Source organism: Hemitrygon akajei, chromosome 17 (genome assembly GCF_048418815.1).
Source record: "Hemitrygon akajei chromosome 17, sHemAka1.3, whole genome shotgun sequence".
Taxonomy (NCBI): domain Eukaryota; kingdom Metazoa; phylum Chordata; class Chondrichthyes; order Myliobatiformes; family Dasyatidae; genus Hemitrygon; species Hemitrygon akajei.
This window is the reverse complement of record NC_133140.1, coordinates 89,758,536-89,779,731: the sequence shown is the minus strand read 5'-3', so window position 1 is coordinate 89,779,731 and position 21,196 is coordinate 89,758,536. Positions and strand designations below refer to the sequence as shown.

Genomic DNA, 21,196 nt, shown 5'->3' with positions numbered 1-21,196 from the left:
ATATATTCCAAATAAGAAGAAATTTTTGCATGGAAGGACATTACCATGGCTGACAAGTGAGCCAAAGTAAAAGCAAAAGAAAGGGCATACAAGGAAGCCAAAGCCGGTGGGAAGATGAATTATGAAAGGAAGCTGGTGACTAATATCAAAGAAGATACTAAAAGCTTTTTTAAGTATATAAAGGGTAAAAGAAAGTTGAAGGTAGATATAGGACCAATAGAAAATGATGCTGGAGATATTGTAATGAAAGACGCAGAGATGGCAGAGGAACTGAATGCATATTCTGCACCAGTCTTCACACTGAAAGACATCTGCAGCATACCGGACACTCAAGAGTGTCAGGGAAGTGACATATGTGCAGTGAAAATTACAACTGAGAAGATGCTCAGGAAGCTTAATGGTCCGAGGGATAAATCTCCTGGACCTGATGGAATGCACCCTTGGGTTCTTAAGGAAGTAGATGAAGAGATTGCACAGGCATTAACGATGCTCTTTCAAGAATGATAGATTCTGGCATTTACCAGATGAGTGAAAATTGCAAATGTTACTCCACTATTTAAGAAGGGTGGGAGGCAGCAGAAAGGAATTTATAGACCTGTTAGCCTGACATCAGTGGATGGGAAGTTGTTGGAGTCAATTATTAGGGATGAGATTACAGAGTATCTGGAGGCACATGACAAGATAGACCACAGCCAGCATGGTTTCCTGAAAGGAAAATCCTGCCTGACAAACCCACTGCAATTCTTTGAGGAAATTACAAGTAGGGTAGACAAAGGAGATGCAGTAGACTTGGTGTACTTGGATTTTCAGAAGGTCTTTGACAAGGTGCTGCACATGAGGCTGATTAGCAAGATAAGAGCCATGGAATTACAAGGAAGTTATTAGCTTGGGTGAAGCATTGGCTGATCGGCAGAAAACAGACAGTGTGAATAAAGGGATCCTATTTTGGCTGGCTGCTGGTTACCAGTGGGGTTCCACAGGGGTCGGTGTTGGGATCGCTGCTTTTTACAATGTATGTCAATGATTTGGATTATGGGATTAATGGATTTGTGGCTAAATTTGCCGATGGCACAAAGATAGGTGAAGGAGTGGATAGTGTTGAGGAAACAGAGAGACTTAGATAGTTTACGGCATAGGTGTCAAACACAAGGCCCGCGGGCCATATCCGGCCCGCGAGATCATTTTAGATAGATCTATTATTTTAATTATTAATGGCCCAGCGATATGAAGCGCTGATAACACACAAACTACAGATCCCATAATGCAGCGCAACAGCTGCCGATAGGCTACCCGGGAACATTCCCGCGTCAAGCGTCTGTTGCTGTATACAACGCTATTCTGAAGTCAAAGCTAACCCCTAACAATGGCGAAGAGAAAAGTTGATTCTGAAAAAAGAGTCTTTCAAAACCGATGGGTTGCTGAGTATAGTTTGTGAGATAGCCACTGATTTAAGAACACAGTTGACTGAAAGAAGCAACCCATTTATTGCATACTCGCTTGCTGTGGATGAAAGTGCTGATATGACGGACACTGCACAGCTGGCTATCTTCATCCGAGGAGTGGACCCCAATTTGTGCGTTACAGAGGAAATATTGAACAGTAAATCGATGCACGGGACAACGACAGGAAAAGACATTTTTGAAAATGTATGTCAAAGTGTAACCGACATGAAATTGCCCTGGGACAAACTTATTGGACTTACAACAGATGGAGCACCGGCAATGTGCGGTGAAAAAAGTGGACTAGTGGGAAGGATGCGGGTAAAGATGCAGGGGGAGAACTGTACTGGTGAGTTAACAACATATCACTGCATCATACACCAAGAAACGCTGTGTGGTAAAGTCCTAAAGATGGAACATGTAATGAGCACTGTAACACAAGCCGTAAACTTTATCCGAGCTAAAGGTTTAAATCACCGGCAATTTCAGTCTTTTATGCGGGAAATAGATTCAGAGTTTGCCGACATTCCTTATCATACAGAGGTGCGTTGGCTGAGTCGGGGAAAAGTTCTCAATAGAGTTTTTAAGCTCAACAAGGAAATCTGTCAGTTCATGGACAGTAAAGGAAAAGACTCCAGTTTTGCGGGATGAAAAGTGGAAATGTGAGTTAGCGTTTCTGGCTGACATAACAACACATCTCAGCATTTTAAACCTTCAGCTCCAGGGACGTGACCCCGCATGATCACTGACATGTATGATGCAGTGAAGGCATTTCAAGTGAAGCTGCTCTTATGGGAGACACAAATGCACCAGTGCAACTTGCCTCATTTTCCCTGTTGCCAAGTAATGTTGAACCAGGTCGGCGCAATGATGTTCCCAAATGCGCACTTTGCTGATAAACTGAGCGCACTTCGCACTGAGTTCGCACGGCGCTTTGGTGACTTTGAAGCACAAAAAATTAATTTCGAGCTGCTTCGCAACCCATTTGCCGTCGACGTGGAAACTATACCTGTACAGATTCAGATGGAGCTGATAGAGCTGCAGTGTAATGGGACACTAAAGGCAAAGTACGACACTGCAGGGCCCGTACAGTTTATTCGCTCCATTCCTGAAGCAATGCCTCAGCTCCGTCTACATGCGGCTCGAACCTTGTGCATGTTTGGTAGCACGTATCTGTGTGAGAAGCTTTTCTCAGTGATGAAGATTAACAAAACATCACACAGGAGTCGTCTCACTGATGAACACCTGCAGTCCATCCTGAGAATCTCCACAACACAGAACCTTACACCAAACCTAAACGAACTTATTGCCAAGAAAAGATGCCAAGCATCCAGCTCTGACAAAACGGCATAAGAGCAAAGAAAACTGTGTGTTTTGATTTGTTGTTGTTTTAACTTTTGCTGAAAAGTACAAATTTTATTTATATTTTCAGGGGTTTTTTGCAGCATGCTCATATTTCTAACTTGTGTAATACTGACAGGAGATATTTTTATGGAGAGCAAAATATTTAAGTTATTTAAAGTTTTAGTTTATTTTTTCTGGAATAATATTCCTGTCTGTTTTTATTCATATTTATGTTCAAAAAATGTTTAGTTTTAGTGTGTTCAATAAATGTTTATCCTGTTTGGCCTGCGACCTAAAGTGTGCTTTGAGTTTTGGCCCCATGTGCAATTGAGTTCGACACCTCTGGTTTATGGGAATGGGCAAAGAAGTGGCAAATGAAATACAACGTTGGTAAGTATATGGTCATACGCTTTGGTGGAAGAAATAAATGGGCAGACTATTATTTAGATGGGGAGAGAATTCAAAATGCAGAGATGCAAAAGGATTTGGGAGTCCTTGTGCAGGATACCCTCCAGGTTGAGTCGGTGGTGAAGGCAAATGCAATGTTGGCATTTATTTCTAGAGGTATAGAATATAAGAGCAGGCATATGATGTTGAGGCTCTATAAGGCATTCGTGAGACCACATGGAGTATTGTGTGCAGTTCTGGGCTCCTTATTTTAGAAAGGATATACTGACATTGGAGAGGGTTCAGAGAAGATTCAAGAGAATGATTCCAGGAATTAAAGGGTTACCGTATGAGGAATGTCTGGCAGCTCTTGGGTTGTATTTCCTTGAGTTCAGGAGAATGAGGGGGCATCTTATAGAAACATTCCAAATGTTAAAAGGCCTGAACAGATTAGATATAGCAAAGTTATTTCCCATGGTAGGGGATTCTGAGAAAAGAAGGCACGACTTCACGATTGAAGGACATCCATTAAGAACAGAGATGTGGAGAAATTACTTTAGTCAGAGGGTGGTAAATCTGTGGAATTTTTTGCCACAAGCGACTGCGAGGGCAAGTCATTGGGTATATATAAGGTATCTATATATATACACAGATAGGTTCTTGATTAGCCAGGGCATCAAAGGGTATGGGGTGAAGGCAGGAGAGTGGGGATGACTGGAAGCTCATGATTGAATGGTGGAGCAGGCTCGATGGGCCAAATGGCCTACTTCTACTCCTATATCTTATGGTCTTATAGAAGTGGTCCCCAACCACTGGGCTGCAAAGCATGTGCTACTTGCAGTGCAGCTGACTCATATTGCTTCATACCGCCAAATCATCTCGTTTCCTCACGGCCCGGTACCGCTCTGCAACCCAGTGGTGGGGACCACTGTCTTATTGGATATATATATCCCAAAGAGGAAGAAGTATTCTAAAGGAAAGATGACACAGCTGTGGCTAACAGGATAAGTCAAAGCCAGCAGAAAAGTCAAAGAGAAAGCATGTAATAGGGATAAAATTAGTGGGAAGTTGGAGGATCGGGAAGCTTTTAAAAACCAACAGAAGGCAACCAAAAAAGTAATTAAGAATGTAAAGATGGAATATGAAAGTAAGCAAGCTAATAATAATAAAGAGGATACCAGCAGTTTCTTCAGATACATAACGTGTAAAAGAGAGGCAGCAGCGGATATCGGTTCATTGGAAAGTGATACTAGAGAGGTAGTAATGGGGGACAATGAAATGGCAGACAAACTACATCAGTCTTCACTGTGGAACACACTAGAAGTATGGTGGAAGTTCCAGGTGTCAGGGGGCATGAATTGTGTGAAGTTACCATTACTAGGAAAAAGGTTCTTGGGAAACTGAAAGGTCTGAAGGTGGATAAGTCATCTGGATCAAACGTTGTACACCCCAGAGTTCTGAAAGAGGTGGCTGAAGAGACTGTGGAGGAATTAGTAAAGATCTTTCAAGTATCACTATATTCTGGAATTGTTCAGGAAGACTGGAAAAGTGCAAATGTCACTCCACTTTTCAAGAAGGGAGAGGCAGAAGAAAAGAAACTATAGGCTAGTTAGTCAGACCTCAGTTGCTGGGAAGATGTTAGAGTCAATTATTAAAGATGAGCTCTCAGAGTACTTGGAGGCACATGATAAAATAGGCCATAGTCAGCATGGCTTACTCAAGGGAAGATTTTATCTGACAAACCTGTTGGAATTCTTTGAAAAAATAATAAGCAGGATAGACAAAGAAGAATTGTTTGATGTTGTGTACATGGATTTTCAGAAGGCCTTTGACAAGGAGCCACATGAGGCTGCTAAACAAGCTATGAGCCCATGGTATTACAGGAAAGATTTTTGCATGGATAAAGCAGTGGCTGACTGACAGGAGGCAAAGAGTGGGAATGAAGGGAGTCTTTTCTGGCTGGATGCCATTAACTCGTGGTATTCCCAGGGGCTCTGTGTTGGGACCAACTCTTTTTACATTATATGCCAATGAATTTGATGATGCAATTGATGGTTTTGTTGTAAAGTTTACAGATGATATGAAGATGGGTCGAGGAGCAGGTAATTTTGAGGAAGTAGAGAGACTAAAAGAGGACTTAAGGCAGATTAAGAGAATGGGCAAAGAAATGGCAAATGGAATAAAGTATTGGGAAGTGTACGGTCATGCACTTTGGTAAAATAAATTAAAGGGTTGATTATTTTCTAAATGGAGAGGAAGTACAAAAAACGAGGTGCAAAGGGACTTGGGAGTCCTTGTGCAGGATTCCCTAAAGGTTAATTTGCAGGTTGGGTCTGTTGTGAGGAAGGCAAATGCAATGTTAGCATTCAGTTCAAGAGGACTGGAATATAAAAGAAAGGATGTAATGTTGAAAATTTATACAGCACTGGTGAAGCCTCACTTGTAGTATTATAAGCAGGTTTGGGCCCCTTATCTTAGAAAGGATATACTGAAACTGGAAAGGATTCAAAGGAGGTTCATGAAAATGATTCCAGGATCGAATGGTTTTTCATATGAACATTTAGATAGATAGATAGATAGATAGATAGATAGATACTTTATTCATCCCCATGGGGAAATTCAACATTTTTTCCAATGTCCCATACACTTATTGTAGCAAAACTAATTACATACAATACTTAACTCAGTAAAAATATGATATGCATCTAAAATCACCCTCTCAAAAAGCATTAATAAATAGCTTTTAAAAAGTTCTTAAGTAGTTTACTTAAATACATTGAGTCCTAACCCCGGCACTTTAACATATCTTACTCCTGGCGGTTGAATTGTAAAGCCGAATGGCATTGGGGAGTATTGATCTCTTCATCCTGTCTGAGGAGCATTGCATCGATAGCAACCTGTCGCTGAAATTGCTTCTCTGTCTCTGGATGGTGCTATGCAGAGGATGTTCAGGGTTTTCCATGATTGACCGTAGCCTACTCAGCGCCCTTCGCTCTGCTACCGATGTTATACTCTCCAGTACTTTGCCCATGACAGAGCCCACCTTCCTTACCAGCTTATTAAGACGTGAGGCGTCCCTCTTCTTAATGCTGCCTCCCCAACACGCCACCACAAAGAAGAGGGCGCTCTCCACAACTGACCTATAGAACATCTTCAGCATCTCACTACAAACATTGAATGACGCCAACCTTCTAAGGAAGTACAGTCGACTCTGTGCCTTCCTGCACAAGGCATCTGTGTTGGCAGTCCAGTCTAGCTTCTTGTCTAACTGCACTCCCAGATACTTGTAGGTCTTAACCTGCTCCACACATTCTCCATTAATGATCACTGGCTCCATATGAGGCCTAGATCTCCTAAAGTCCACCACCATCTCTTTGGTCTTGGTGATATTGAGACGCAGATTTGATGGCTCTGGGCCTGTATTCACTAGAATTCAGAAGAATGAGGGGTGACCTATTGAATGGTGAAAGGCTTTAATAGAGTGGATGTGGAGAGGATGTTTTGTTATGGTGGAAAAGTCTAAGACCAGAGGACACAGCCTCAGATTAGAGGGGTGTCCCTTTACAAATGAGATGAGGAGGAATTTCTTTAGCCAGAGTGGTGACTCTGTGGAATTCTTTGTCACAGGCAGCCGTGGAGGCCAAGCTGTTATGTATATTTAAGGCAGAGGCTGATAAGATTCTTGACTGGTCAGGGCATGAAGGGATCTGGGCAGAAGGTAGGTGACTGGGGCTGAGAGGAACATTGGATAAGCCATGATGAAATGGCAGAGTAGTTGCAATGTGCCAAATGGCCTAATTCTGCTCCTGTACCTTATGGTCTTAAGGGTTAGTAAGTTGTGAAAATGCTAGGTTGGCGCTGGAAACTTGGTGACACTTGTGGACTGCTTCCAGCACATCCTCGGACTGTGTTGGTCATTGATACAAATGATGCATTTCACTGTATATTTCAATGTTTTGATGTCAAATAAAGATAATCTTTATCTTCAATCCTTGCCCAGTGTAATGTTCCTCACTCTAGCATCTCTGTCAAATCCCAGATCTCAGCCTCTCTCAGGATAATTCTTATCACTCCATTGTATTTAATTTCCTTCGCCCACCTGAACACAGTCCGTCTTGTTTTGGATTCCCCATTGTGTCAAACTCCAGGAGATGCAGACTGACCTGATGATACTCCTGTGGGCAGAAACAGTGGTGGGCTTACCTGAGAGGGGTTATAGATGGGAAAGTCATCGACAGGGGGGATGAGTCCCTGGGCAATCAGCTGACCATAGGAAGGAGGAGCCTCTCGCTGCACGATGTCTGCCTCCAGACGGGTCATTGGGGTGTCAAAGGCCCTGAAAGGACGAGAGATGAACAGCACTTCATTAATATGGCCATATTAAACAAGGAGATGGAACCATCCACCGCAGACATCCTGACAAGACAGTACCATCCGTCCCGGAGATCCTGAGGGGATGGTACAGTCCGTCCCAGAGATCCCAAGGAGACAGTAGCATCCATCACAGAGATCCCAAGGAGATGGTACCGTCCATCACAGAGATCCCGAGGAGATGGTACCGTCCATCACAGAGATCCCGAGGAGATGGTACCATCCGTCCCAGAGATCCCGAGGAGACAGTAGCATCCATCACAGAGATCCCGAGGAGACAGTAGCATCCATCACAGAGATCCCGAGGAGATGGTACCATCTGTCCCAGAGATCCTGAGGAGATGGTACCGTCCATCCCAGAGATCCCGAGGAGATGGTACCATCCGTCCCAGAGATCTCGAGGAGACAGTAGCATCCATCACAAAGATCCCGAGGAGATGGTACCATCCGTCCCAGAGATCCCGAGGAGACAGTAGCATCCATCACAGAGATCCCGAGGAGATGGTACCATCCATCCCAGAGATCCCGAGGAGACAGTAGCATCCATCACAGAGATCCCGAGGAGACGGTACCATCCGTCCCAGAGATCCAGAGGAGATGGTACCATCTGCCTTGGAGAGGGGTGAGGAGGTGGTGAGGGATGAGGGTACCTGTACTCGCGGCTACGTAGGGAGTAGAGTTTGAAGGCACAGCCCAGGGCAATGACTAGCAGCAGCCCACACACCAGGCTGCCGATGAGGGCGGCGGTGATCACCTTCCGGGGTACCACCACCAGGCAGTTCTGCTCATCACTGCCATCAGGGCAGTCCTCCTGACCATCACAGCGCCACTCTTCAAAAACGCAGGTCTGGCTGCCGCAGTGGAAATTGCCAGGCTGACAGGTGAAGCAATTGTATTCGTCGGTGCCGGTGGGGCAGTTCTTACGGTTGTTGCAGCGGCCGCTGGGAGGATAGCACATGCTGCTAGTGCTGTCACAGGGGTACTCGCCCTGCCCACAGCGCCCACACCCCTCCTCATCCTTCCCATTGGGGCACTGCCACCAGCCGTCGCAGCGCTGGTCCTCAGCGTAACACCCTCCATCCTGCCCGCATGGATGCTCTTGTGGTAGGCAGTATCCCTTCACCTGGTAGGTGGCATTAAAGCCGTGCCCCACGCTGCCCGGCTCGGCATGGTAGGAGACAGTCATCTGTCCACCAGACGTCTCCACAGTAATGGGCCTTCGGTTGTTACGGAAGTTGGCCTCGCCCAGCAGCCGGCGGAAGTCGACTGCAGTGCCGTCGTATACACGGACCCAGTCGTTGTAGGAGAGCTGTAGAGTAAGCTGCAGCACCAGGTGTCTGCTGTCCTGTGTGTCCACCACCCATGTGCAATCCAGCGCCGCCCCCTCCCGCTGCCAGCGCAGGAAGTCCGGAGAGGCAAATGACCCGTAGAAATTGCCCAGTCTCTTGCCGCAGCTTATGTCGGGGCAGTTCGCTTCGTCCACCCCCTCGTCACAGTCCTGGCTGCTGTCACACCGTGCTTCAACCGGGAGGCACCGTGCCCTGCCCCTGACCGTGCACCGGAACATTCCATCAGGGCAGGCGAACGGTGCAGTCGGGGTAGGGGGCAGCTGGCATTCCTGCTCATCGGAGCCATCTCCACACTCATACATCCGGTTGCAACGCCAGGCACTGAGGATACACTTGCCGTTCCGGCACAAAAACTCGTCAGACTTGCACTGGTCCTGTGACAACTTCCCTGAGACACAGAGAGAGATGTCACTGTGTAGCCATGGCACCTACTGCTCTCCCTCCTTCCCTCTCCTCTCTTCCTCCCCTCAGTCACAAACCACACTGGACCACAGCCATAGTGCATGCTCCTCCCTCCCCCCACTCCTCCTCCCCTCAGACCCGCTCCACCTTTCACATTGAGGGATCAGAGATTATAAACATGATTCTGATTCTCCTGTTGTGTGTGTGTGTGTGTGAGAGAGAGAGAGGGAGAGAGAGAGGGAGGGGGGCATGGCAGGTAGGCTGAGGGAGGGGGGAGAGGGATATAGAGAGATAGATGGTAGTTCCTCACTGCAATCTCCAGACACGAAAACTCATTTTCCACATAATCGAACCTTTACAAAGCCTTGCACTGCAAGTTAAAACAAATGAAATGCAAAGAGATCTTGCTCAGTCATGGAATTAGGCTGAAGAATGACAAACAGATTTCAACTTCATATAAGTGCAAGGATATGCATTTTGAACATTCATACCAGGGTAGGATCTGTACAGTGAATGGCCGGGCACTGACATGTGTTTTGAAACAGAGGGACCCAGAAGCACGAGTGTATAGTTTGCTGCAAAAAGCCACACGCTTAGCACACTGGTCTGTATTGTCAGGGAATTGAGCATAGGAGCTAGGACATTATTATGGTGCAGTTATACAAGTTGTTGGTGAGACTGCACTTGGGAGTATTGTGTACAATTTTGGTCACCCTGTTTTAGGAAAGACATAGCAGGAAAGATTTATGAGGCTGATATCTGGATTAGAAGACCTTTTTCGAGGGAGAGGTTAGCAATGCTGGATCTCTATTCCAGTGTACAGGGCAACCTGATAGAAGTTTATAAATCATGCGGGTATAGATGGTGATAGCCTTTTCCTTGGGGTTGGGGAGTCCAAAACCAGAGGGCATAAAAGAGGGCATAAATCTTTTAAACCAGAGGGGGAAGATTTAAAAGAGACCTGAGAGGTAACATTTTCCACAGGGGGTGGTGTATATCTGGAATGAGCTGCCACAAGAAGAGGTTGAGGTGGGTACAATTGCAACATCTAAGAGGCATGTGGATAGGTACATGGAGGGGAAATGCTTGGAGGGTTATGGGCCAAACATGGGCAACTGTGACTGGCATAGAACAGTTGGGCCGAAGGGCATGTTTCTGTGCTGTATGACTCCGTGACTCTTAAAGCTATGTCTCAAGCCACCTCTGCATTCTGTGCAATCTTTGTTCAAGCACCATGACAGATACTTTGCATGTTAACCCCTTCCTATCCTCACTCAGTCCTTGAGGGACACAGCCAGGTGCTGCACTCTCAGACAGTGTGATAACAGAGCCACCACCCCTCTACCCATTCCCGCCACCCCCTCCCCTCTGCCCACACCGGCTGAGCGCAGAATCAGGCCACATGGTGGTGACAGTACCTCGGACATAAGAGAGCCGGAATCCACGGGCATGCCCGGAGCTGGAGCGGTCGGAATGGAAGGAGATCCAGACATGGTCCCGAGTGGAGATGAAGGGCTGAGGAATGTGGGAGCCACACAGTCGGTGCTCCTCTCGATCAGAGGCTGGGCCAATTATCAACCAGTCCAATGAGCACTTGTGTGAACTCTCCAAGTCAAAGTTCTGAAAACTACAAAACACAGAGCAAGTCATCTCCCTGTAATGGACAGCTCTATGTAGTGCCAATTCTCCTCCAGGAACACAGGAGTTGCAGGCAAGGCCAGAATCCTCCGTCACACTACCTGCCTGGGAGGAGACGGACAGTGACGATGAGGGTCTGGAGATCAGAGGCCCAACGTCTGAGAGTCCGGGGCAAAAATGGGGAAGGGCAGATTTGCAATGGCTTCGCCAGCTCCTAATAATGTTGCTAGTTTTAAATTCTCAGATAGTGTTTCAAAGTTTCTCATCAGGGATCTCAGTACAAGCTATCTCAAGCATGTATATTTACTGTGTTATTTAAAATTATTATGCTCTTTATCTTACTGTGCATTTTTGTGCTGCATTGGATCCAGAGTAATAATTATTTTGTTCTCGTTTACACTTGTGTACTGGAAATAGTCAGGGGCCTGCTATCTGTGAGTCTAAGAGTCCGAGGCCACAAACCAGAGGCCCAGAGTCAGCCTTTCCTGGAGATGGAGGAGGCATGTGTGTGTGTATGTGGGTGCATGCCTGTATGTACGTGCGTGTGTGCGTGTGTGTGTGTGTGTGTGTGTGTGTGTAAAAAAACAGGCACCAATTGACCATCACTGCGTTCCCATCAACAGTGTACTGACGATGTCTCCTTGTGTGCTGACGAAACATTTGTAAGTAAATTGTCAAGACTACAGAACAACTCAATCCAACATCTCTCTCCAGGGATACCAAGAATACCTTACAGCAAGCAGTTAACCTACCCACTAACGTGTGGCAACACCAAGAATGCGGCTCCCTACTGGTGTGGAGGCTGACCTCTTACACTCAGCAAGCTGACCTGTACACCTCTGGCAGTCTCTTCATGCTGCTGCCATCAGGAAGATGGTACAAAAGCCTCAGGACCCCCACCACCAAGTTCAGGAAGTTATTATCCCTCAACCATTCAGTTCTTAAACCAGTGGGGATAAATTAGACCATAACACCATAAGATATAGGAGCAGAACTAGGTCATATGCCCCATCAAGTCTGCTCTGCCATTTCATAATTTTTCCCCTCTCAGCCCCAATCTCCTGCATTCCCCCATGTATCCCAATCAAGAATCTATCAACCTTTTCCTTAGATATACATAAATACTTGGCTTACACAGCTGACTGTGGCAATGAATTCCACAGATTCACCCCTCTCTAGCTAAAGGAATTCCTCCTCATCTTCATTCTAAAAGGACACCCCTCTATTCTGAGCTGTGTCCTCTGGTGTTAGACTCTCCCACCTCAGCAAACATCCTCTCCACATCCACTCTTTCAAAGCCCTTCACATTCAGTAGGTTTCAATTAGGCCACCCCTTATTCTTCAGAATTCTAGAGAATACAGGCCCTGAGCCATCAAACACTCTTCAATGGCCATACTCTTCAATGATCATTGGCCACTTCTTTGTCCATTCTCCTAATCTGTCTAAATCCTTTGGTAGCCTGTCTACCTATCTTCATATCATCCACAAACTTGTGAAACAAAGCCATCAATTCCATCAAATTTTTGACATATAACGTAAACAGATTTGGTCCCAAAACAGACCCCTGTGGAACATCACTATTTACCATATTTACCGATAGCTAAAAAGAAATGACTCCCTTTATTCACACTTCTTGTCTCCTGCCAATAAGCTACTGCTAGAATCTTTCATGTAATACCATGGGTTTATAACTTGTTAAGCAGCCTCATGTGTGGCACCTTGGGAGCTGAGTGTTCAAGGTTACACATTATATCAGAGGGATAGGACAATAGGCAAAGGAGGGGGCATGGGCCTATGGGTAAAGAATGGCATCAAATAATTAGAAAGAAGTAACATAGGATTGGAAGATGTTGAATCCTTGTGGGTTGAGTTAAGAAACTGTAAGGATAAAAGGATCTTGATGGCAGAAATATACAGACCTCCAAACCGTAACTGGGATATTGTCTGAAGATTACAGCGGGAAATAGAAAAGGCATATCAAAAGGGCAATGTTATGATAGTCATGGGAAATTTTAACATGAAGGTCGACTGGGAAAATCAGATTCAAGAGACTGAATTTGGTGAATGCCTACAAAATGGCTTCTTAAAGTAGCTTGCCATTGAGCCTACTTGAGGATCAGCTATATTAGATTTGATGTTCAGTAATGAACCAGACATTATTAGGGAGCTTAAGGTAAAGGAACCTTTAGGAGGTAGTGATCACAATATGATTAAATTCAGCTTGAATTTGATAGGGAGAAAGTAAAGTCTGATGTAGCAGTATTTCAGTGGAGTAAAGGAAATTACAGTGGTATAAGAGAGGAGTTGGCCAAAGTGATTGCTGGGAAAAGTGACAGGAGAGCAGCAACGGTTTGTGTTTTTGGGAAAAAATTAGGAAGGTGCAGGATAGATGTATTCCAAAAACAAAGAGATACTCAAATGGCAAAATACTACCAACTTGACTGACAAGGGAAGTCAAAGCTAATGTAAAAGCAAAAGAGGGGGAATACAACAAAGCAAAAATTAGAAGATAGAGGATTGGGAAGCTTTTAAAAACCTACAGAGAGTAACTAAAAGAGACATTAGGAGGGAAAATATGAAGTATGAAAGCAAGCTAGCAAACAATATTAAGGTGGATAGAAAAACTTCTTCAAGTATATATTAAAAAAAAGAGAGAGATGAGAGTGGATATAGGACTGCTGGAAAGAGGCCAGAAAAATAATAATGATGGGCAAGAAGGCGGCAGATGAATTAAATGAGTATTTTGCATCAGTCATCACTGTGGAAGATACTAGCAGAGTGCCAGTTTTTGAAGGGTGTGAGGTAAGAGCAGTTACTATTACAAGGGTGAAGGTGCTCAAAAAGCTGAAAGACCTAAAGGTGCATAAGTCACCTGGACCAAATAAACTGCACCTTAGGGTTCTGAAAGAAGGCAGCAGTAGCGATTGTACAGACATTAGTAATGGTCTTTCAAAAATCATTGGACTCTGGCATGATTCTGGAAGACTGGAAAATAGCACATGTCACTACAGTCTTTAAGAAAGGAGAGAGGCAGCAGAAAGGAAATTATAGACCAGTTAGCCTGACCTCAGTGGTTGGGAAGATGTTGGAGTCAATTGTTAAGGATAATGTTATGGAGTACTTGGTGACACAGGACAAGATAGGACAAAGTCAGCATGGTTTCCTTAAGGGAAAATCTTGCCTGACGAACCTGCTGGAATTTTTGGAGGAGATTACAAGTAGGATAGATAAAGGAGATGCAGTGGATGTTGTATATCTGGATTTTCAGAAGGCTTTGACAAGTTGCCACAAGTTAAGAGCCCTTGATATTACAGGAAAGTTACTGGCATGGTTAGGGCATTAGCTAATTGGTAGGGGGCAGCCAGTGGGAATAAAGAGTCCTTTTCTGGGTGGCTGCAAATTTCTAGTGGTGTTCAACAGGAGTCTGTTTTGGGCCCACTGATTTTTATGTTGTAATCAATGATTTAGATGATGGAATAGATGGCTTTGTTGCCAAGTTTGCAGATGGTACAAAGATAGTGACAAGTACTGTTGAGGATACAGGCATGCTGCAGAAGGACTTAGACAGATTAGGAGAATGGGCAAGTAAGTGGCAAATGAAATTCAATGGTGGAAAATGCATGATCATGTACTTTGGTAGAAGAAATAAATGTACAAATTATTTTCTAAACAGAGAGAAAATCCAAAAATATGAGATGCAAAGGGACTTAGGAGTTGCAGGCAGAATACCCTAAAGGTTAACTTGCAGGTTGAGTCGGTGGTGATGAAGGCACATGCAATGTTAACATTCATTTCAAGAGGTCTAGAATACAAGAGCAGGGATGTAATGCTGAGGTTTTATAAGGCACTGATGAGGCCTCACCTGGAGTATTATGAAAAATTTTGGGCTTCTTATCTCCAACTGGCCTAATTCTGCTCCTATGTCTTATGGTCTTCTGAAAATCTAAGTACACAACATCAAATGATTCTACTTTGTCTAACCTGCTTGTTATTTCTTCAAAGAATTCCAACAGATTTGTCAGGCAAGACTTTCCTTTGAGGAACTCATACTGATTATAGCTTATTTTATCATGTGCCTCCAAGTACCCTGAAACCACATCCTTAACAATTGACTCCAACATCTTCCCAACCACTGAGGTTAGACTAACTAGCCTATAATTTCCTTTCCTTGGCCTCTCTCCTTTCTTGAAGAGTGGAGGGACAATTGCAATTATCCTGTCTTCCAGAACTATTCCAGAGTCTAGTCATTTTTGAAAGATCATTACTAATGCCCCCACAATCTCCAGCCATTTCTTTCTGAACCCTGAGGTGTATACCATGTGATCCAAGTGACTTATCTACCTTCAGACCTTTCAGTTTCTCAAGAACCTTCTCTCTAGTTATGGTAACTTCACAGACTTCATGGCTCCTGACACCTGGAACTTCCACTAGGTGGAAACTTCCACGGTGAAGATTGATGCAAAGTACTTACTTAGGTCATCCTCCACTTCCTTGTCCCCTCCATTACTACCTCTCCAGCATCAGTTTCCAGTGGTCTGATATCTACTCTTGCCTCTCTTTTATAACTTATGTACTTGAAGAAACTTCATTCATGTCATCACGGAACTGTTTCCACAGCTTACGGACTCACTTTCAAGGACTTATTATCTCATGTTCTTGATATTTATTGCTTTTTTTTGGCCACAATATGTTTATTTGCATTTTAATACCACGAAATACAGCTTTTACCTTCCTATACTTCCTTATATTATTCAGAAAATACTGAAGTTTCTATATTAACACAACAAACAACACACACAAAAAAATGCTTCTCCTATTTCAACAAGTGATAATCTATATATAAAAAATGTGTAAAATTTAACAGGTATTTATAATACAATTCAAAAATCAATAAATAAATATAATTTTTCTACAAATTTTGGAAGCTGCAAAAGGTCTACAGAAGGTAATACTCTTTTAATCTTCTGTTAAGTCCAAATCCTTGACATAGTTAATGAAGGGTCTCCATATATTCTCAAATATCTGCTGTTTAGACCTTAATATATAGGTTATCCTTTCCAATGGGAGACTTGATAACATCTGCCTTATCCATTGAGTAGTGCCTAGTCTATGAGTACTTTTCCATAATTGTACAATACATTTTTTAGCATGAAGTAAGCAGAGATCTATAAATGCTTGTTCATTTTTACTGTAATTATGTTTCTCTAGGTACAAACCCAACAGAAAGAGTTTAGGGTTCAGTGAAACTTGTTTTGAAATAATTTTCTCTATTATAGCTCGTACCTCTTCCCAGAATGCTCCAGTCTCTCTTAATTGCCACATACAATGAAACAATGTACCTCTAGCTTCTGTACATTTTGTGCATATGTCTGATTTGTTTTTGTTGTATCGGTTTAATTCCACTGGTGTGACATATGTCATCATTAACCATTTGTACTGTATCAATTTAAGTCGAGTGTTTATTGACTTAGTATGAGCATTGGTACAAGCTGTTTTCCACTCTTCGTCTGAAATTTTAAGCTGCAAATTTTCCTCTCAAGTTTTCAATTTGTATTGTGAATTTTCAGACGAGCAAGATACCAGCAAATTATAAAATTCCGAAATGATACCCTTTCTCAAACTGTCCTTTATCATAATATTTTCCAAGTGTGAATGTAGGGGTCTGGTAAATGTGTTGTTTTGGTTTATCTTAACAAAACTTCTTAGCTGGAGGTATTTGTAGAAATGTTTACTATTGAGGTTAAAGGTACACCTCAGCTCCTCAAAAGACATCATAATGTCTGAGTCTGCTAAATAAAGATTTTGAATCATTTCAAGTCCCTTGGATTTCCATTCTTTAAATGTCGCATCTGCTCCTCCTGGTACAAAGAACTGATTGCCCCATATTGGACTATCTTGTGATAATACCTATGGTTCCTTTAAATATTTTTTTACATCATACCATACCTTTATCATGTGCTTTACTATTGGATTTTTAGTTTGCTTCCGTAATTTTTTAACTGTATCTGAGTATATGTATAAAGGAAGAGGTAATTTTAGACCGTGAGATTCCATTTCTATCCAATGAGGATCATTTATTGAAAAATAGAACATAATAGTTCTCAGCTGTACAGCCCAATAATAATACGTGACGTTTGGACGTTTTAGACCCCCTCGGTCAAATGGCAAATACAATAAAGATAAACGAAGTCTTGCTCTCCTATTGTTCCATATAAATCTCAGAAATATCTTTTTGATTTTTGAGAACAGGTCTAAGGGTGGTGGCAAAGGAATATTTTGGAATAGATAGAGTAGCTTTGGTAGTATATTCATTTTTAAAATGTTGATTCTCCCAATTGTAGATATTGGCAGAGGCACCCATCTTTCAATTGACTTATTAATATCTATCATTAAGGGGTCATAATTAGCATTAACAATATGTTCTAACCTAGACAGAATCTTTACTCCCAAATACTTAAACTGTTATACAACATTAAATTGGATTACCTCCGAAATTGGATCCCTTCTTTCATTAGCGTTGAGCAGTAATATAGAGGATTTAGTATTATTCACTTTGTATTCTGAAATCTCACCAAATGATTTAATTAGCTGTAGCAAGATTGGGATCAATTTATTTAAATCGGATATAAATAAAATTATATCATCAGCATACAAGGCAATTCTGTGTTCTATCTGTCCTGTTGTTATTCCACAGAACTGCGGGTGTGAACTTATTGCTATTGCTAGAGGTTCAATTGCCATTGTAAATAATAAGGGTGAGAGTGGACAACCTTGTCGGCAGCCTTTACTGATTGTTATTGGTTTTCAAATGTTTCTATTTGTTAAGATTTCTGATGTAGAATTTTTGTATATTACCCGAACCCATTTTATGAAGTTATTTCCACACCCAAATCTTTCTAACTTTAAAACAAATCAGATTAAGAAATAAAACAATGTCTCCCATGATTGCGTTGCCTTCCTCTGGGTGCTCCAGTTTCCTCCCACAGTCCAAAGACCTTCCTGCTGGTAAGTTAATTGGTCATTGTAAATTGTCCCATGACAAAGCTAGGATAAATCGGAGATTACTGGGTGGCGTGGCTGAAGGGCCTATTCCATATTGTCTCAATGTAATATATAAACTTTGAACAGTGGGGAGACACTGATGGACCACATCACTGCCAAGGGGTAGGCATGGGTCAGACATGCTGCTGGGGACCGGGTCAGCAAAGCAAGATCCTGGGGACATGTAAGGGTGAGACTCATGGGCGGGGCCATTCAGGCGATGAAGGGGCACACATGCCACAGCAGGAAAAGCATGCAGGTGGTGTGGTGCTGAAGGGAACCATGTAACGGTGGGATGTGCACACGATGTCAAGGCACACACGGGGTGGGTGAGGTAGTTCTGACGGGTTGCATGCAATGTCAGGGCACACAGGGGGTGGGTGAGGTGGTGCAGAGGGGTTCCACGTGATAGTGAACCACACACGGGGTGGGTGAGGTGGTGCAGAGGGGTTCCATGTGATAGTGAACCACACACGGGGTGGGTGAGGTGGTGCAGAGGGGTTCCACGTGATAGTGAACCACACACGGGGTGGGTGAGGTGGTGCAGAGGGGTTCCACGTGATAGTGAACCACACACGGGGTGGGTGAGGTGGTGCAGAGGGGTTCCACGTGATAGTGAACCACACACGGGGTGGGTGAGGTGGTGCAGAGGGGTTCCACGTGATAGTGAACCACACACGGGGTAGGTGAGGTGGTGCTGAGGAGCAGTACCTGATGGTGATGATATCTCCATAGTTACCCTGGATGTACCAGCTGCAGTTAATGGCCGGGGGGTAGCTGATGGGCCAGGAGGGGCTAGAGATGACTCCACGCTCTTCTTTGCGAGGCTCAAGTTTTCCATGACAGGCAGCTGGAGATGGAGGCAAAGAGACACTGGCATCAAACTCTGACATCCACACACCCCAATCTGCACCATGCTCAGCCTCCACCCTCTGGATGACACACGCCCACTGGCCTACAGACCCACCCTGCCACCTGCTCGGCACAGATCAGACCTGATCGAGCCTCATTTCCCGCAGACTGCACATCACTGACGTAGAAAGGAACGCAAATGCAATGGTAGCATTCATTTTGGGAGGATAAGAACATAAAAGCAAGGATGTAATGCTGAGACTTGATAAGACAGTGGTCGGACCACACGGAGTATTGTGAGCAGTTTTAGGCCCCTTATCTAAGAGAAGAAGTTATGGCATTGGAGAGGGTTCAGGGGAGTGTCGCAAGAATAATTCTGGGAATGCAAGAGTTAATATACGAGGAGCATTTAATGGCTTAGGACCTTTACTCACTGGAGTGTAGAAGACTGAGGAGGATCTCATTTAAACCTATTGAATATTGAAAGGCCTATGTAGAGTGGACACTGAGAGGATCTTTTCTTTAATGGCTGAATTAGGATCAGAGGGCACAGCTTTACAATAGAGGGACATCTATTTAGAAAGGAGATGAGGAGGAATTTCTTTAGCCAGAGGGTGGTGAATCTGTGGAATTCATTCCCACAGATGCCTGTGAATGGGTATATTTAAGGTGGAGGTTGATAGCTTTATCAATGTAGGTGTCAAAGGTTATGGGGAGAAGGCAGGAGAGTGGGGCTGAGAGGGACAATAAATTCCCAATGGTGGAATGGCAGAGCAGATTTGATGGGTCAAATGGCCTAATTTTTTCTTACATTTTATAAAACCATAAGGCATTGGAGCAGATTTAGGCCGTTTGGCTTTTAGTACACTATGTTGCTGGACAGCAGATGGCTAGAGGCTCCTCTGACCCAATGATTGGAAGAGAACCATTCCTTTGCTCAGAAACGGATGGACTTCTACAAACCAGCATTTGACTGAGTCCAGAACCAGTTTATATTGTAGACTAAATCCATGCAACATCTTTCACAGGCCGACTGCATCAAGAACACAGCAGATGCTTGGGTTAAGCTCTCCTGTCACACAGCAGGCTTGGCTGAGAACATAAAACAGTACAGCACAGTACAAGACCTTCAGCCCACAATATTGTACCGACCTTTTAACCTACTCCAAGATCAATCTAACACTTCCCTCCTACATAGCCCTCCATTTCTCTTTCACCCATGTGAGAACCATAAAACCATATAACAATTACAGCATGGAAACAGGCCATCTTGGCCCTTCTAGTCCGTGCCGAACGCTTACTCTCACCTAGTCCCACCTACCTGTACTCAGCCCATAACCCTCCACTCCTTTCCTGTCCATATACTTATCCATTTTTTTTTTAATGACAAAATTGAACCTGCCTCTACCACTTCTACTGGAAGCTCGTTCCACACAGCTACCACTCTCTGAGTAAAGAAGTTCCCCCTTGTGTTACCCCTAAACTTTTGCCCCATAACTCTCAGCTCATGTCCTCTTGTTTGAATCTCCCCTACTCTCAATGGAAAAAGCCTATCCACGTCAACTCTATCTATCGCCCTCATAATTTTAAATACCTCTATCAAGACCCCACTCAACCTTCTATGCTCCAAAGAATAAAGACCTAACTTGTTCAACCTTTCCCTGTAACTTAGGTGCTGAAACCCAGGTAACATTCTAGTAAATCTCCTCTGTACGCTCTCTATTTTGTTGACAAATCTTTCCTATAATTCGGTGACCAGAACTGTACACAATACTCCAAATTTGGCCTCACCAATGCCTTGTACAATTTTAACATTATATCCCAACAATTAAACTCAATACTCTGATTTATAAAGGCCAGCATACCAAAAGCTTTCTTCACCACCCTATCCACGTGAGATTCCACCTTCAGGGAACTATGCACCATTATTCCTAGATCACTCTGTTTTACTGCATTCCTCAATGCCCTACCATTTACCATGTATGTCCTATTTTGATTAGACCTACCAAAATGTAGCACCTCACACATATCAGCATTAAACTCCATCTGCCATCTTTCAGCCCACTCTTCTAACTGGCCTAAATCTCTGCAAGCTTTGAAAACCTACTCCATTATCCACAATGCCACCTATCTTAGTATCATCTGCATACTTACTAATCCAATTTACCACCTCATCATCCAGAACATTAATGTATATGACAAACAACATTGGACCCAGTACAGATCCCTGAGGCACACCACTAGTCATCAGCCTCCAACCTGACAAACAGTTATCCACCACTACTCTCTGGCATCTCCCATTCAGCCACTGTTGAATCCATTTTACTACTTCAATATTAATACCTAAAGATTCAACCTTCCTAACTAACCTT

The 21,196-nt window shown here is 43.7% G+C and overlaps 1 protein-coding gene across 2 annotated transcripts in view; it reads right to left on the bottom strand.

Moving 5' to 3' along the window:
• lrp3 (low density lipoprotein receptor-related protein 3) overlaps nucleotides 1-21,196 on the bottom strand; it is an 84,441-nt gene that overhangs the window by 11,202 nt on the left and 52,043 nt on the right. For both annotated transcript variants that reach the window (XM_073070515.1, XM_073070516.1), the window contains 4 exons: nucleotides 18,684-18,822; nucleotides 10,711-10,919; nucleotides 8,192-9,278; nucleotides 7,374-7,506 (listed from right to left, as the gene is read on the bottom strand). In XM_073070515.1, coding sequence (XP_072926616.1) covers nucleotides 7,374-7,506; nucleotides 8,192-9,278; nucleotides 10,711-10,919; nucleotides 18,684-18,822 — 1,568 coding nt within the window. The remainder of the gene's footprint in view (nucleotides 1-7,373; nucleotides 7,507-8,191; nucleotides 9,279-10,710; nucleotides 10,920-18,683; nucleotides 18,823-21,196) is intronic.